General features: G+C 44.9%; 1 protein-coding gene across 2 annotated transcripts; it reads right to left on the bottom strand.

Annotated features, from left to right (window-relative positions):
- Positions 1–371: 371 nt before the first annotated feature.
- Positions 372–16,620, bottom strand: tnrc6c1 (trinucleotide repeat containing adaptor 6C1). 2 transcript variants are annotated; one of them, XM_028411151.1, is made up of 18 exons: positions 16,511–16,620; positions 12,318–14,810; positions 10,644–10,838; positions 10,082–10,248; positions 9,916–9,993; positions 9,603–9,821; positions 9,346–9,492; positions 9,121–9,240; positions 8,836–8,919; positions 8,359–8,599; positions 8,113–8,277; positions 7,832–8,008; positions 7,573–7,722; positions 7,188–7,298; positions 6,421–6,639; positions 5,950–6,023; positions 5,729–5,868; positions 372–5,644 (listed from the first exon to the last, which is right to left on the bottom strand). In XM_028411151.1, exons 1-18 carry the CDS (start codon positions 16,533–16,535, stop codon positions 5,242–5,244), a joined length of 5,208 nt encoding a protein of 1,735 aa, XP_028266952.1. In that variant the 5' UTR covers positions 16,536–16,620; the 3' UTR covers positions 372–5,241. The 2 variants fall into 2 exon arrangements, with proteins under 2 accessions (XP_028266952.1, XP_028266953.1); XM_028411152.1 differs by lacking the exon at positions 7,188–7,298.
- Positions 16,621–18,409: the final 1,789 nt, after the last annotated feature.

Genomic DNA, 18,409 nt, shown 5'->3' with positions numbered 1-18,409 from the left:
CCCCCCCCCAAAAAAAAAACAAAAGGTAGGCACCTCTGAAGTGAGCCCTACGATCCAAGGCTCGGTCTGATGTCTCTCGTCCTTCGCTCTCCAGTTTTTGCTCAGATTCAGGAGAGCTAAAGTCCTCCTACCCCCCCACCCCCCACTCGCCCAGTCTATGGCCACAGGTCTGCAAAATACTTTGTTTTTTTTTTATTTTTTTTGCTGCATTTTATATATATTTATATATATGTGTGTGTTTTTTTTTTCATTTTTCTTTTTTTATAGTCTGAAAAAATGGTGCAATACTCAATTATGACCCCATACTTTCTTGGATTACTCTACAATGAAAGCCACTAAGGTAGATAAACATTACATTTTTCTTTTTTTAAAAAAAAAAAAAACACACTTATTTTTAGTCCTTGAGTAAACATTTACACATGAACTGTCCCCCGTCTCCCCCTCAAGTACTTGTATCATGTTGTTCATATAGCTGGATGAGGGGTGAGGCTGACACTCAGTGCAACGCTAGAGGCTAGTAACAATTAACTTCAGAATATAATCTGGACAAGCCAAAAACAAACAAACAAAAAAAAATATATACTGAAATGAATAGAAACATGAGGCGGAGTTTCATCCGCCGTAATCACCAGCTCTCGTACGAACAATCATTCATACAAACGTACAGTACAAGCAGCCTTGTGCAAACACTCAAAATACAACAGATGTAAATTTGCCTTTATATCGATCTTTGTATATTCACTCTGAAACGACGCTTTAAAAAATCTCTGAAGTGTATGAATGAGACAAAAAAAAAAAACAAAAACACTACAAAAAGTGTTCACATTACATTATTGGCGCTTCTTTTGATTCAAGTATTTGTTTTCATTATTTTTGTATTATTCTGATATGTTTATGATTTTGTCTTCTGGGGGAAATATAATGTTAGATACACAGGGCAGGGGGAGGGGGGGGGCTTAGGCTAAGTGGAAAACAGAGAGATCTAGACATATACACATAAGTATGTATATATGAACTAGCATGTGCATATTCAACCCAGGCCTTTTTGTTTTTAAAGAGATATTTGCTAATTTAACTCTTTGTTTAGGGGGGTCCCTGCCCTCGACCCTTGTCTGATCGATGATTGAGAAGCTCCAGTTGCCTTTTTTTAGTCCATGTGAGACAACTAGACACAGGTAGATAAGAGTGCAGAGTGTGAGACTCTCCCATCCCCCACCCCCCCCCCCCACACTTCAACACCAGTTCCTTGATTCACACCCAGTGTGGAGTATACGCAGGTTATTTTAACAATCACACAAACAAACAGCCACAGGCAATAGTGATTGTTCTGTTGAATGCTGCACATGTAAAGCGATCCTGTAGCTGTGAAGACAACATGCTTTTTTTTTTTTTTTTTCATGCCGTTACCTTGAGTTATTTTATCTCATTATCCTGAGATAACCAAAGGCAGGTTTGAAGATAATGACATCATTTATCACAGGATCATTATGGAAAACTCTAAAAATGACCAGATTTTCAGCCTTCAGTGTGTCTGCTGCTCAAATAAAGCCTTGTTACAATGGCAGAGGTAAATGTGTAAAATCATGTTTAAGGCCATCCGGTTAGCCATGAGACTTCAAAGCTGTTCCCACATTATAGCAAACGTTATTCTTTGAACTAATTAATGTGCTTGTTATTTCAAGATAATGAGATAAAATGACTTGTTATTGTGAGGGAATTGTGATATAACTGCACACGTTTCCTGCTGTATCAAGAAACCAAATATTATCAAACACAAGCGAGCGATGGAATTATTAACCCTCGTAATAACGGCATGAACAGAATCATTTGAAGCATGTCTGTCTCAGCTTCTGTCACTCTGAAGAGTCCCCATAAACCTTTAACACTTGATACCAAACATGAACTGTGTCTGTGTTTCTGCTGATACGCTGAATCCCTAAATGGATGCTGACCTCAAAATGCACAGAAACAACTTATTATTTATATATTTGCTGGCAGGACCTTCAGGTTCTCTCCCCCAGAAGGCGGCAGCTTGCAGAGACAGAACACAGTCACCTCAGTGCACAGCTGAAACAGACTTTTTGTGAAAACCTCGATGATAAAAAAGAAAAAAGAAAAGATAATGTTTTTGGTTGTTTTTTTTTTTTTTTTTTTTTAAAGACATGTACCCGATGCGACCTATCAACAGTGCACAGACACATACAGGTAACTGTTGCCTGGTAGTCCACTAAAATGTTCAGTCTCTTGTTGGTGAAAGACCAGCACCATTCATCTGTCCTGCCCTTCGACTCCTCAAGCCTCCAACAGCTGGAGCTGCTGCAGCAATAAAGAGAGATGCAACTCTTATCACACTAAAGCAAATTTAGGATGTTGTGAGGTGGAAGTACATTAATCAATTGGCACAGAATGAAGACTCTACCAACTGTGAGTGCCTCCAGCAGGTCTGTCCACATGAGACCGGACCCTTTGAAAAGAGGCTGTCAGTGTCCCCTACATTTAATCCAAGTGAGGTCTCAGGAGAAGCTGCCTGGTAGTTGAGAGATTAAATGGAGACTGGCAGATGTAGGGGATGGCTGTGAATGAACACCTCCTTGTCTTTGCATAGAAATGGAAGGCTGTTATCAGTTGAGGTGTGACTGAATGCTCCTAAAGCACCAGTATGAGTGAGGCCTATTTGCACTGAAGGAGATGTGTGTGCGTTATGACACAGTATGGACATTGAGGCGCCCCCAGGATGGACAGAGAAAGTTGGCTAAGTATCCTGGAGTACTTCACTTGATTTGCCTCTTCAGTTCCCTGTCTGCATGTCTTAACTCTTAATTCGCCTCTACCTCCTGACGTCTGCAGTGTTTTCATATGGCCTTGCTGCGCAGCTTGAGGCGTACCTCTGAACACACATGAACACACACACACACAGCGGTTCTGCCTCAGAGGCAGTGGGAGGGGCAGGAGAGAAGCTGAACACTGCATAAAGTCCAATATTCAAAAGCCATGAAATCGTCATCAGAAACAATCATCAATGATAAACAGCAACATCATCAGCAAAATGTCTTACATCGACAAAAAAAAAATGCACACTGACATTTCTATTAAGTAAAAACCATGAAATAAAAACAAAACACTCCATCTCTGGCTAAAGTGATCCTTGCAGGCGAGAGACAGAGAGAGACAGTGGAAGTGGAGGTTGCTGAGGACAGACTCTGGCGGTGCAGTAGTAGTAAATTTAATACAGGTGGGCCAGTTCTGAAAGAGCTGCTCTTGGCCTGGAGGCCCATAAAAAGTGAGGAGGAGGAGGAGGAGGATTAGGAAGAGGAGGGAAGCCATTCTGTAGGGGTACCCCTCCCCTAAAAAGGAAGCAGCGAGCAAGAGAGGGAGAGGGAGAGAGGGGGGTGAGGGCTGCTGCAGCACTGCACTCTGCAGCAGGCAGGCACTCAGTGGCCACACTATCACACAAGTTGGCAGGGCCTCCGACAGAAAGTAAAAGGACAGAAGAGATGGCGGTCCTCCCTGCTGAATCCAGTAGAACATGAACATGTTTCCAGACACCAAGATTTTCAAAGTTTTCAATGTAACAGTGATATTTACTTTGATAAGAAGGGTGAGGACGAGTGCCACACCCATCGTCAGTACTTCTTTGTATTTCCCTTCACTTTGCTACCATGTTTGACATCCTTTCAGTTTGAAGGATTCCAAAAAAGAAAAACAAAAAAAAAATCACATCCATCTTAAGTATACAGAGAAGCCACTAAGCAGATTGCTTTTTTTGTCTTTTGTCAGTTTTTTATTTGCCAGTGTTGCTTCTCCTTTCTGCTGTTTGTTAGCATTGAGGGTACAACGAGCAGCAGCGCTCTTGCTAAGTGCTATGATAGACTCCCCTATTCACAAATCTTTGCAAATGTGGGCGAAAGAAATCTGATCTTCTGGGTTAAAAAAGGAAAAAAAAAAAAAAAAAACTCATTTTGGTTTGACGCATTTGTCCCAAGCATGCACACACACACACACAGACACACACATAAACACACACACACCTGCCCCTCCCTCTCCCCCCCAAAAAAAACCAGTCACTGGTGTGAGTGTGGAGAGTAGGCTGGCGAAGAGAAGTGTTTCATTTACGCGTCCTCGGACAGAAAATGATCGACTTCTTGTAGTCTCCGTGTGAAAGAGTGCTTGGACGGTAGAGTCTGTGGCTTTATATTGCACGTCACTTGAAATGGTGGTTTTGCAGGTGGAGTGGGCGCGCGAGGGGGGGGGGGGTAAGCGAAGGTGCCACAACTTGAGGTTTTTCCACAACATCAGTGAGAGGGTCTGAGACTGAGACCAAACTGCGAGAGTTAGTCGCAGATGAATTGAGGTGCTTTTTAAGTGTTTCGTCTTTACAGTTCCATAGTAATAGCAGTGGTTCTTTTTTTTTGTCGTCCTTTAAACTGTACATGCGACAACCCCCCTTCCCACCCAAAACTCCCTCCCACAAGATAAGATTGACAGACACATTTGAATAATATCATTTCATAGCTTTGTTTGCAATGGTTCATGAAAAAAAACACTACAAAAATAAATGGCTTGAACAAGGCGAATAAGAGTTGCATCATTCCCTTTATAAATGTTGTGTGGGGAACTTAATCTGCTTGCAAAAAAAAAAGGAAAAAAAAAGCACTGAAGTTGTGAGCTGTGGTTGCTTATGTCAAGCCGCAGCAGCATGTACTTTTCCACTCAAGTTTCACTGGCTCAGAAATAAGGGTGTGCAAGTGTCCGTATGCTTCTTCACCAAGTACACAGAGTGAGTGAGGATAGCAGGGCAGGAAATAGTTTAAGGCTAATATTAGTGCTGAGAGAAAACAAATGTCGAGTCTGGACCAGCTGAAAGTTTGACAACCTCTCTGATTGAAGGGTTTTTACTTTGGGAATGATGCCTTTTTTTTCATGGATCTCTGAGGTGCAGTATGATTGCCTCAAAAGGCAGTGAGGGGTTAACGCAAGTTTAAGGTGGCAGCTCATCACTGTGTCAGTTTGACTAAAGAATGTTTCACACACAAAAAAAACTTCCTGCGTCTCCAGAAGTAACAGCTGAACACTGTGACCGCAACAGAACTGCAACTGAAATGCTGTTAAAAACATAAAGGAGTAGAGGAGGGGGACAAGCAGCGTAGATGTAGCCTTGTCCTCCTCTCATCTGTTTACTTCCACTCTGATTATCTCCACATTGATTTGCAAGGTTTTTGCTCCTGTTGGTGTTTGTTAAGCCTACATGGACTCCCCGCTCAGCAGGTCCCCAGGCAGAAGTGTATTGATTGGGGTGGGGCTCCCCATCACCCGTCCTTCCTCGCCGCTTGGGGGTCCCCACAGGCTGGAATACTGCTGAACGCCACCCCAAAGCAACTCGCCACCTGTTTTTGTTCCGCCTGCACCCAGGCCACTGCTACTGCTGCTGCTGCTGCTGCTGGCGCCATTGTTGTTGTTCCAGCGGGGTGAATGACCAATGGGATGAGCGGCTCCAGACGTGGTCCCGCCCATCCTCGTCTGATTGGTGCCTGGAGTGGCCTGCCAGCTGGTTGTTCCTCCCAGTGACTGGCCCTGTGCAAAGAAGCGGTTCACTTCCTCTTCCCCGGCAAACTCTGCCAGGATGGTGGTGTTTCCCAGCACACACCTGGACAGAGACAGAAGGACAGATTAATGTCTTTAAAACCTCTTTAATAAAAAAAAAACTGCGCCACATCAAACGTGGACATACATGTGCAAGGACTTCTGAGCCTTGGCAGCTTCATCCTTTGAGCTGTAGCGCACCACAGCGTTTCCCTGTGTCAGGTTGAGGTGGAATGTGATGAGGGGGCCGTGCTGCATGCACAGTGTACGCAGAGTCGAACCATCAATCTGAAAAACAAACACATCATTTGTTACACTGTAGCTACAAAGCAACAGACACAGCTGTAAATAAACAGTTTCAGCTTTTACCTGTGGAGTGAGGTTCCTTAAAACCAGCCAGCTACTGGTCCGTGTGGAGCTGTCAGTGTTCCATGTGGTACCTGCTGTGTATGACAGAGGCATTTAGTGTGAAACTACACTCAGCTTGCTGAGGATGATGATGATTTATTCCACCCAGAGTCAGTTGACAACTTAAACCACAACAAGGCCTTTTTAAGGCGTTGCTGTTCTATACTTTCACAGCCAGCCACATTAAAGAGTCTCCTGTCTGTATGCATGCTGACACTTGTATACAATTTTACAGAAGGTCAATTTTGGTGCTAAAAATATTTCCCTCTTATCCTGCATTCACATCATGGGGAACTAAAGCTGTAAAATCGCTTTTGTTGCTCATAAAGTACAGCTACTTTTGTAGTTCGTAGCTTTAGCCGCTCTTGCCCATAGAAAGTGAATGACTTTACAGCTTTAGTCGCACTTGGTTTGAACACAGGGTTAGAATACCTGTGGTGTAAGAGCTGCTCCAGCCTTGAGCCAGACCCAGGGAGCTGCCCCCCCATGTGGAGGAAGGCTTTGGGTTAGTGAGGCCAGGCGGGGGACGGGAAGGGGCCGTGGCGCTGCTCCGAGGGCCCTGTGGGACCTTCCATAGCTCATGGGACAGAGAGGCCTGGTTGTGAGAAATGGGTCCTGGAGACCAAGTAGATTTCATCTCCGACAGTTTACCTAAATGAAAGAGAGGAGGGTGAAAGAGGATTACAGACAGCTCCTCCCACAGGAGAAGCCCTGCAGAGCAGAATGTTCCGAGTGTAATATATATTTATTTTGCCTTTCACACATCTCGAGGAACCTTTATACACAAACTTAAATGATTTTTAATTGACAGCGTTTTATGCACATTAGTCTGTGGTCCCTGATTTTATGTCTGAGTATACGCATGAGATATGTTTGACAGACAAACAGAAGGACACTTATTTCAATCAAACCCACTAATAAGCTCAGTAATTCAGGGGAAAACAAGCTGCACCCTCCTCTGTTTCACACATACCACAAACAAATGGGGAGAAGATAGACCACAGGGGAAATATATAGTGCATGAGACGCAAAGCTGACAGGGAGAGAGCTCAAATGAAGGTCATATTTAGTCAGGAACAGTGACTTGAATGAAACAGGAGAACCGTGGTTCTCCAGTGGATGGTTGACACTTTGGGTGTTACATTACAGGAGAGGAGGAGGATAATGCTGATCTGCAGTGAATCAGTGTTTCCATGTACCTGCATCGTCCATCTCCGGGGACGAAAGACTGAACGAGCTAGTGTAGGCACTGACTGGCCAATCAGTGGAGGGAGGCAGAGCCTCGGTCTGAGATGAAGTGGGAGAGGAGCCTAAGCCGACAGCAGCAACACAAACAAATAGACACAAAGAAATAAGGAAAAAGAAGCAGAGAGAGAAAATGGAGCAAAGAAAAAAAACACACTACTAATGGTGATAGTAAGTTCATTAAGAAGAGAAACCAGTAAATGACAATGAAGAACAAAACGATAAGAAGCAGGCCCTCTCTTAGTACACGGACACACAGCTTGTTGTGTTTAACCTTTCTACATCATCAGCAGTGATGTTTTTCCCCCTGATGTCATAACAGCGCAGCCCTGTTCTCACCTCCACTCCGGTCCCGTAGCAGGTAGCGGTTGACATCTTGGATGTTGGTGTTGATGGTGGGCCCACTGGGGACACTGCCTGGTGTAACGTTGGGGTCAGTCTCTGGGTCAATGTTCTGCAGGCCTTTCCAAGGTACACCAGGGCAAAACTCTGCAAATCAAAATGTTTTTCTGATTATCAGGACATAAAACAGATACAGAAGACAAGATCTTCCCATTTACTTTTTCTGTTAAACAAACTGAGAATGAGGGTGTTCTACCTGGTGGCCAGTTGATATTGGTCCCATTGGCTATCTTATCACTGCTGCTTTTGCCCTGTCCCCAGCTGTCTGGAGGGACCAGGGGGCTGGTAGGAGAGTCTGAGCTGCTCATCAGGTTGTAGGGGCTGTATGAGTCGTCCAGCTGAGGTGGCTTACCAGGTGGGCCAAGGCTGGCACCTAAAAAGCAAAAGTAAATGAGGAAGTCTCAAGTCTGAGATTAAAAGCTTTACTTATTATTTATTTTTCCCTCCAAATAAACAACATTCCCTTTTCTTTCTCACCATGCTTGCCGAGGTTGGGCTCTAAAGGAGAGGAGTTTCCAGAGAGGCTTTCAATAGAGTTGGGGTGTGTCCACTGTGAGAGGCGCGATTGGGGTTGAGGGGGTTCCTTCATTGAGAGGCCTCCCACATCCATGCAGTTTACATTCATGTTTGGATTCAGTCCAGCTGTGGACGCAGATAAATGTTACCACACAGGTTCAGCGTTATGATTTTAACATTCATTAAGTGAGGCTGTTTGATACTCACAGAGAGAATAGGAGCTGTACGTGTTGGGAGATGACTGCGGCTCTTTGGTCTGCAGGTCAGGAAGGCCTGTAGCCTGGGGGTGACCTGGAAATGAGTCCAGGGTGGATTTGGCCCCGCCAGGATGCAAGCCTGAGTGGGAAGGGGGCTGCTGTTGTTGCTGCTGCTTCATCAGCAGTGCCTGGGCCAGCTGACGCTGGTGCTGTTGGATCTGCTGCTGCATGTTATTGATTGTACGTGCAACCTGGGATGACATCATAATGAAAACATGTTTAGGATCTATAATGTGCAGGAGTTACAGCTAATGTAAACATTGGTGGGAGTTTTTGTTTTGTCAGCTTTAGAGAATTATTTATAGTAAGCAAAGTTACAGTGCATTACAGTTTTTTGTAAGGAATAAGAGTTAAAGAGGATACAGTAAAAAATCCTGTATTTTTCATAATTAAGGCTTAAAAAAAGAGACGAGAAAATAAAACTTACTTGCTGCTCTTGTTGTCGAAGGGGGCCAGAAACATTGCGTTGCGCCTGCAACATCTGCTGTTGCAACTGTAAACGCTGGTATGCCTGTATAACAATACGAGTATGGTTTAAAAGCCTGACGATGGCACTGTGTCAGTCCTGATAACAGTGAAATAGCACGTAATAAAATGGCTTAATCTGGATGTACTAGATTTAACAAAAACATTCAACATCAATGAAAAAATGCTCTTTATGCACTTACGCTCTCAATAAAACAGAAAGTAGACGAGGCTGTATGACACTCACCAGTTGCAGCTGGTAAAGTTGATTCAGAAGGGTCATATGTTGAGGATTTATTGGCGAGGTTAAAAGTGCAGGATTCAGACCAATGTTTTTTGCTGCAAACTGTAAGAGCTGTGCTTGAACCTGTGGGCAAACATCAAATAGTGAATGCTTAACAAAATGTAATTACATCGGTTTTTATCATCTACACTACATGATTGAAACATATGTATATATAAATGAGTGTACCTGAGGGGAGAGAAACTGAGGCACTTGAGCACGTAGACTAGGCTGAGAGGAGCTGAGAGGCGGCACTGGCGGCTGAGGAGGCGGCTGCGGCTGCTGCATGGCCCGGGCTTGTGCTGCTCCACCAACGCCAAACATTCCACTCTGCATCTGGCAGACAGAGAGTGAGGGTCAAGACAGAACCAGCCACACAAACTGTCCAGTATCACCATTTTTTTCTGAAATCAATTATCTACACTGATCATTTCGTAATGTCCTACCTTATCCATGAAGGGCAAGCGGGGTTCTGTCGAGGGGTCTTTGGAAAGAAGCGGAGGTCGAGGGCAGCCCAGGGGCTTGTTGATGAGCCCATTGTTGTAGTCAGGTCCGGCTATCCCCATCCCACGCTTGTCCAGCTCTGTCTTTTTCTCAAGTAGGGCACTCATGGCCTGATCCAGGTTCATGTTGTTGCTCTTCAAAGCCTCCTCTGCTGGATCCCTCTGGGAACACAAAAGAAAAGTATGCTGTTGTAAAAATGTTCCAAGTAACTTACAAAAGAAACTGTACTTGAGCCATAAATGTCAATCAACTCACAGGGAAGCCCATGTCTGTCAGCTGTTTGATGAGACGATTCATGATCCAGGCATCCTCCTGCTTCCCAGGAACCTTACCCTGGGGAAGAGGATAAAAGGAAAGGATTAGCTAATGTAAAATAAAGGGCCGAAGAACCTGTCAATATGTAAGCAGCCCTGCTTCACACCTTCTGTGGGCCCTTTTTGGATGCATTGCTCCAAGAGTTACAGGAAGAGTTGCTCTCCTGGGAGGCAGTGCTGTTCCACATGTCTCCCTCCTCTGCATCCCACTGACCGCCTGACAGGCTCAGCTCTTCGCCTCCACCTCCCCATCCATCTTGCATAGGTTTGGGCACTGGAAAAATAATGAAAATATGGCTTATTTAAAACATATATATATACGTATATTTACGTATTTTTTGCTGTATTATCGACTCCTTTTTCTTTTGTTCTTTAAGCTGAAGTTTTTTGAGTTTTTTTGAAACTGCAACCAACAATTGGTGACAAATGCACATTTAAGTATTCATAGTGTGCCTTCTTTCATCAAGTGTCCACTAGTTTTAGTTGAGTGTCTAGCAAAGGTACTAATACATTATAATGCAGTAAAACAGCCACTCTAAAATACTGCAGTCACTAGGGGTCAGTGTTGGTATACTTGACTTTCATGAATTTTTCAGCACTGGAGCACACATCATTGTTCTTTAAAGGTATATGCACCTGGACAAGATTATACAGAATAAAGCCATTTACCAGGTTTGCAGGATGCAGACGTCATTGCTGGGTTTCCCCTGCCATAGCTGTCCGGGTTGCTTTCCCCCCAGCCCCCACAGCTTCCAGTGGGTTTGCCCCAGGCAGAGGTTCCATTGTCCACGCTGACTGGAGAAGGTGCAGGTTCTCCCCAAGAGCTCTCTGATTTAGTGTGGGAGCTGGGTACCTCTCCCCACCCTGAAGGACAAACAAAGGCAACCGCATGTAAATAAAAATTCTTGAATGTACATAAACTGGAATCTATATAAAAAAAATTGGCACAAAGAGATGATATGCACATCTAAAATGACAAGAAACTAATAATGTAAGAGGGATGGGACAATCGCAACAGTTACTGCGCATGCTGCTCTTTCCCAAATCTTTTCGAAGCTAGTGAACAAATTAAAGGAACATTTCAGGTCAGAATCAAAAATTATTTTTTTGTGTAGAAAGAATTTCATGCAAAGATTGCTCCCACCATGGTCTGTGAATTTCCCCCAATAACTGCCATGATTACTAAAAAAGAGTTGCTGATATTGAGTATTTACATTTATATTTTTTTAATGCTTTGAGTACTTTAGGACAAGTGCAATCTAATTTTGTTATACTGAAGAAAGGAAGGAGTAGTGGTAGCAGTAGTAGTAATATTTGTTTCTTGTTTGATAGCCTGTCAATGTGAGCCTCTGTTAAATACTCTTTATCCTTCTGTTTTGGAGTGTGAAGGGACAGCCTGACTGAAACCTGGGCTTGGCTTAGGAGGATGCTTGATGAAGGGAGGAGATGCCCATTTAAGATTTGGCGCAACCCACTCCCTTTTGGCATGAGCAACACAGTGCTGTCTCTAGGCCTGCAGCAGTGCCAGGCTAAGCTTAGCTCTTCTCTCTCTCCAGGGAAAGGTCAAATCCTTAAGGCTGCTCCAAAATTACAGTTAACATTCAGGCTTCTGGTGTATAAGATACAATGATCTAAACAAGGCAGACTGAAACAAATGCTCATTTCTATCCCAATTTAGTGATGAATACTGAGAATTGACTGTTAACTGCTTTTAACCCACAGTCAGCAAGGTGATCTGTTACCAGGTTTTATGCAGTCCAATGTGCATTCAACATGTAGGGTCAAGTGAGGGACAGCAGGGGGTGTCTGTCCCTTCTTAGTGCCAAGGGGCTTGCTCCACCTCCTCCCTTCAACTACTGACAGATGGTGGCTTCCATATAATCACACACTTCCGATCCGTCTCAAACAGTTTGTAGTGAATCAGTATTTTCACGAGGCACTTTGTAAACAGCATTCTTGTGCCTCTTGAATACCCATGTGAAGTTGCCAGGGATACCCACACAATCATGCCCGGTGTTGTGAAATGTGAGAAGCCTCATGGAGGGCCAGGGCTGTTACTGCCTGAGTGATTTAGATAGTTGATTAGATGTAAATCCAGAGAGTGCAAACTAGGTCAAGATTTTACCTTTAAGTGGATCAACAGCTTGCGGCTTAATAGTGCACCATGCTAACTATTTAACCAGCTTTCATGTTTGACACCTTTACTCTGAAGCAGGAAAACACAGGGAGGAAAGCTCATTTACATTTCAAATCAAATCAGCTTTAAAATCGGAATATTGTGGCTGACTCTGAACTATGCGGCACAACTACACACTGCAAAATTAGAACATTCAGTTGTCTTACCTTGAGCTATCAGGGGACCTCTGTTGTGAGATGGCCCAGACTGATGTTGCACAGGATGATCCATAGGCCCACTGGTAGGGCCTGGGTTTGGGGTGTTTTGGCTATGATTCTGCAAAGGTGCAGGCGGGACATGAAACTGGTGATTGTGAGAGTGAGGATGGTTGTTGCTCGGAACAGGCGGGTTATTGCCTCCAGTAGTAACTTTTGCCTGTGACATTCCTGGATTGTTCCTATCCCACAGATTTACCGCCTTATTGTAGGTACCAGGGTCACCCCAAGCAGAGGTACCATCATCTATTTCCATCTTGCGTCGAATTGAAGGAGGGGATGGTTCTTCCCAGCCTGTGGGCTCAGCTGTGGGCTCCTGCTTACTACCAGTCCAGCCAGTTACTGGCTTCACTGAGCCTGAGCCACCCCAAGAGCCCATGGCACTTCCTCCACTATTACCACTGGGCCCTTCTTGAGGCTTGCCCCCCCAACCTTGAACAGGGCCAGAGGGACATTGGGGAACTGACTCACCCCAGCTACCATTTCCTCCAGATCCAGATATCCCAGGTCCTGAAGTAGACATTCCCCAGCCACGTGGGTTTTCTTTCCAGCCCCCTGCCTCTCCCTCCCATCCGTGATTAGTGGGACTCTTCTTGTTCTCTTCTGGCTCTCTCCAGTCTCCTGTGCTATTGCTTCCTCCACTGTTACCCCAGTTGTGTGGTGCTTTGGGTTGTTCTCCCCAGCCCTGGGAGGTGGACTTGATGTTAGACTCATCCCACCCTGCTGACTTCTCCTCTCCCCACGACTGACTCCCGTTCTTGGGTATGCTGTTGGTGGGGCCTCCTGATGGAGGGTTGGCCCACCCACCAGGGCCACCTGGTGGCTTAATGTTGTTGGGTGGCTCTCCCCAACCAGAGCTGGACTGGGTGGTAGCGGCTATGCTCCCACCCCAACCAGAAGCTCCCTGAGAACCAGGCACATCATTTTTGCTTCCAGGGTCAGTCCTCTGACTGGGGACTGTGTTAGTGTTAGAGGGCCCCTGGGTATCAGTTGGAGTGGTTGGACTAGAGCCCCATGAATCAGTGCTTGCATCATTTTTACGTTTTGTATCATTCATATCCCAGGTGGTGTGCTGGCGAACAGGAGTTTGTCCCCAGCCAGTGTTGCACAGCACCCTGGGATCTAGATCCTGTGCAGGCAGCAGTGGAGCTGTATTACCTCTGGATGAGTGGTCTCTTGTCCGAGGATGTCCTTCCATACTGTCACTGCTTCCTTCACTAGCACCAGCTGTGCTCACAGCTCTGTTCCAGGGACTTGCCTGTGAATCCTGGGGAGGAGAGCTGGGTGCATGCCAGCCACCTTGGGCCTCTTCAGTGTGCTGCTTCCCCCAGTCTCCAGCAGACTGCTCACCCCAGCCTCCAGAGTTCCCTGCTCCTCCTCCATGACCCCAGCCAGAATCCCAGCCAGGGGCCTCCTTAGATGATGTTGATTTTGGGTTGCCACTTTTACCCCATACTGAGTTACCATCCTCTCCATTGACTTGTGAGACTGCTGGTGGTGGTTGGCCCATGGAACCCACACCTACAGGTGCACTACCCCATCCAGTCAAGTTGTGGATGGGGCTGGGGGGTTCCTGCTTATTAGTGTGATTTGGTCCATCACTTTTAAGGTTTTGAGGTTCTGAACTGAAAGACACATTCGTGGACTGGGAGGGGTGTGGCTCTGAGGCATCAGAAGCCATTATGGTACCCCAAGCACTGCCAATCCCCGAGGAGTTGCTGTTAGTGTTGGCTCCGGTACAGGTGCTGGTCTGGGCTGGTGGGGGGCCTGGTGGATTACAGAGGTTGGGCGTAGGCTGTGGAGGTGAAATGGTGTTGGCTCCCCCTGAGCTGCCTCCCCCTGTGCCACCCCCATCGTGCCCCAACATGGGCCAGGCAGATGGGTTGGCATTTGGGTTAAGGTTCAAGTTAAAGTTGGTAGTAGAGGATGATGAAGGAGAACCCCAGCCCCTACTGCCTCCACCTCCTCCCACGGGGCTGTCACCCTTCCCTTCACTACCCACTGAGGACTGAGAGGTGCAATGGGAGGGTCCAGGTCCAGAGCCCCAGCTGCGATTGGTTGCAACCTGATTAGAGAGCATGCTGGTTCCAGTATGATTGGCAGGGCTGGGCCCACTGTTGGCTTTGCTGCTTAGGTGGTTGGCAGGGAAGTGGCCTGTCTGGCTATTGGAGCCCGTGGCCATACTCACTATACTACTACTGCAGGTACTGCTGCTGCTGGTCAGGTGACCAGAGTCACTGTTCAAAGGGCATCCTCCTGGAGGGGCCTGGCTCTGGCTGAGGGTAATAGAAGGCCAAGCCTCTGTGTCCCTCTGGTCAATGATCAGTTGATCCCAGCTACTGAGATTGGTGGAAGATGCAGCACTTGTGGAAATCCTGTTGACTGGCAGGTGTCCCCAGAGGGGATTATCATAATGGGCTCCCTGGCCACTCTGTGGGGGCAGTTCTGTTTGTGAGAAAAGAAAAAGAACAAAAAAAACTGTACATGAGCACAAAAAAGTGGATGAAAGCCACAGGTTACACACATCACCACACCCACATTAGCTTACTAACACTGAAATACCATAGCAACATGTAAGGTGTCTACTTATGTATACATTAACTTCAAAAGATGCGTTATTAATGAAAATGAATGCCACCCACACAGGAAAATGACTAATATGATACTAGAGAAAATAATGTCATTTGAAAATAATGTAACCATTACGCAATTCATTGGTCACACATATTTCACACATGACAGGAATAATTCTCTTTAACAATGTCACTAAAGACAACAATGGAGTATTGTTAAGCATTTATTTGTGTTTGTCATATAAAGCAGTCATGGAACATTGGATGTATTTGCTGATATTGCTTCAAATGTTCATTTGCGGAATTCTAGTAAACAAATGTTGTATTTGAAACATTAAGGGCTCTGAATGTTGTTTTTAATAACATGTTCAATAGAGTGTTTTTTGTTTGAGACCATTGATTGTCTGTTACTTTAACTTTAGACATTGTCAACTTGAGTGGATCATGTTGGACTAGGACTTGCCAGCAGGAATAAATGTTGAGCAAAAGTTACTTATTATTGATCAGCTCATAGAAGCTGCAAAACATACACAAAAAATTTTCAGGCCAAAATTCCTTTTTACCTCCAAACTATTGATCCTAAAGTAACTTAACTTACAGGTAAAAGTTAACTGTAAGTTCAAAAAAATATTATTTCATGGTTACAAACATTTGATTGTTTACTATTAAATTATTATTACATTTGTATATTATACTAGATTATTGTATTCAAAAAAATGACAAGATAGTGGGTGTGTGCTAAAGTAATGTTGGCCATATTAAGCATTTCTTATTAGACAAAAACATCACACCAGTTCAGATATTGTGTGAGCCAAAGGCACCAACTTTACTCCAGTTTTTAAACTTCTGACCTATGTGGGGAAAAAACTTTGGGAATCCCATCACTTCACCAGGTCAGCCTCCATCCGTCTGCACCCTCTCTTATAACTCGACGTACTTCTCTTAGAACTCTGTAGAGGGAGTCAAGTGACCTCCCTGAATTCCTGCATGCATTTGGACTGTGTTGTCACTAAATAAGTCTAATTACAGCTAATGACTCATTGACTGGTGCCACCTCACTGCCTATTTCCTGCAATCCTTCATGCTGCAGTCACTGCTGTTTACATGCATCGTCACATGCATGCGAATACACTGACTGTATCAAACCTACATGAGGTAAGTGACAGCATTTGTGTGCCACCTCCTGTTTCCAAGCTTACTTCAATGCTTGTAACTGCAGGGAAGAGAGAGAGGACAGCAAGAGATCGGAGGGAAAAAAAGAGGGCACTGTGTTTCTGACACACACATCGTTGTCGTTCTGTAGCGTCACTCTACTAAGAAGTGCAGTACCGCCATTTTCTCAGTCCTGAACTAGAGCCAAAAAGGCTCTGATCTGCCGTCTGTATCTCAACCCCTGCATGCCTCACTTGCAACAATAAACACATAACATAGAACGCAACACTGCATGCCTGCAAAGCACTGTCGCTAAAGCTTCCATCAACATTGCATAAATACAACCAACCAAAAAAAAAAACACACACAGAAGGCAGATCGCAGACAGAAAAGAAAATGAGCAACACAGAAATGAAATACCTGTGGAGAGGTGCCTCCCAACCATCCTGTAAAGAGCTAGGTTTTGTGCAATGCAGCGACCATCCTTGTCTCAATATGTCTGCTCGGCTCGCCAAGCCTCTGAGGCTCATTTCTGAAATGCTGCCAAGAAGTTGCACAGCTCTTGCGCGGCATGAGAGAACCCCCCCTTCCCCTCCTCCTTCCTCACGCCCTGTCCCTCCCACCAAACACTGCTTTAGCTGGGTCTTTCCTCTTCTATCTATTGCCTCCCTCTGCCTTTTATTTATATCATGCTCTATTTAGATTCTGACGGAGGATATTCTCCTACTCTGGAAAAGCAGGGAAACATGGGCGGTTGGGGGAGGGGAGGGATGGGAATGTTAGAGAGAAATGTGGGAGACTGGCGACCTTCAATATGCACTCACAAGGCGTGAGGTAAAACAAAAGGGGGGACTCCTCTAACCCCCCCCCTCCTTCTCCCTCACATCTTCCAACCTTTCAAAACTGTCACGAAACATTTAGCTCCCCATGAATAGCTGTGGCAGGCATGAGACAGCTTACAAAAAGTCTGTACAGCTCCTCCAGTGTAATTTTCTCACACATATGCACGTTCATGCATGATGGCATATGATCAAATGACAAACAAAGACAAGTTATCTAAATACAGAACTGCCTTTTGGTTCAAGAGAAGCAACACTAGGCTTGGGATGGAAAACTGCCATTGTACACAACAAGGACAAATCATTAAAGAACCTGTATTATTTGATCACATTGCATTGGTGATGGGGATTATTATGGCAATGGAACTACACAAAAACACCAGAGTAAAGATATCCATGAGATATAGCGGGCATAGAGGGAAGGATAGGAAGGGCAGGGAGCTTGGCACAAGAAAGAGAGAGCAGCAGCCTCCTGAATCAAAGCTGCTATTGTTTACAAATGATCCCAGCGCCCACATAACAACACAATAAGTCAATGTTTGGGAGAGAACAGAGTCCCTTTATGGCTGAGGTTCAGCCCCCTGTGCCTCTCAACCACTCTGAGGATCAGAAGAAGAGCAAGGTCATGGCCACTCGCTCTTTGTGTGTTAGCATACACGTTTTATGGACTACATCTAGTGTGTGTATACCTTAACACCTGGGAAAGACAGGAAAAGAAACACTTCCTGGAGATCAGCAGGTGTTCATTTAGCCTTAATTATAACAAAATTGAGTGCAAGCATTGATTGTATACTAAAGAGACATTATATATGTATCATTTTCAGTGCATTGGTGAGAGAAATGATCATAAAATAAAACCAAATAAAATCATTCCACAGCAAAGATGTGACCATGGGGCTCTCATGGGATTGACTTGCCTTTGAAACCAGCCTGGCCATTCAAGGTACTGCAGTTCTAGCCACATTTTGCCCCATGTTGAGAAGGTGTGTGTGTATGAAGGTAGAGTAGAGCTAGGATTGGATCCAGAGGGCTGAAAATACACAGGGAGCAAAGATGGACAACGAAGAACAGAGATAAAGGCTGAGAACAGAGCAACAAAATAATCTAGTAGGGATGTGTGGGCCTCAGCTGTACTCTTCCTGGCTTAATGAAGTCCCAGAGGGGCAGAAAGACTGGATAGTACAGAGCTGACAATGCATTGTTGCCAGCCCGATGAACGAGCTCTCTGATAGACACACACACTCCCTGGAATATGGAACCTCTGTGTTTAATGATCACAAACACCACATTCTGTATTTGATTTGATGCATTGTAAGCGGTGCATAACAATAAGGCAAAAAATGCCCTAGTAAAGTCCTTTTTCAAACAAATAATGTGCAGATATCTTAATGAGATAATAAACTGAACATTGTAGCATTGTGGAATCTTGAGTCTCTTTTACATTGAAAACAAAAACAAAAACTACATTTATCCTTAAACT

This window comes from Parambassis ranga, chromosome 8 (genome assembly GCF_900634625.1).
Source record: "Parambassis ranga chromosome 8, fParRan2.1, whole genome shotgun sequence".
Taxonomy (NCBI): Eukaryota; Metazoa; Chordata; class Actinopteri; family Ambassidae; genus Parambassis; species Parambassis ranga.
This window is presented reverse-complemented; position numbering and strand designations above follow the sequence as displayed.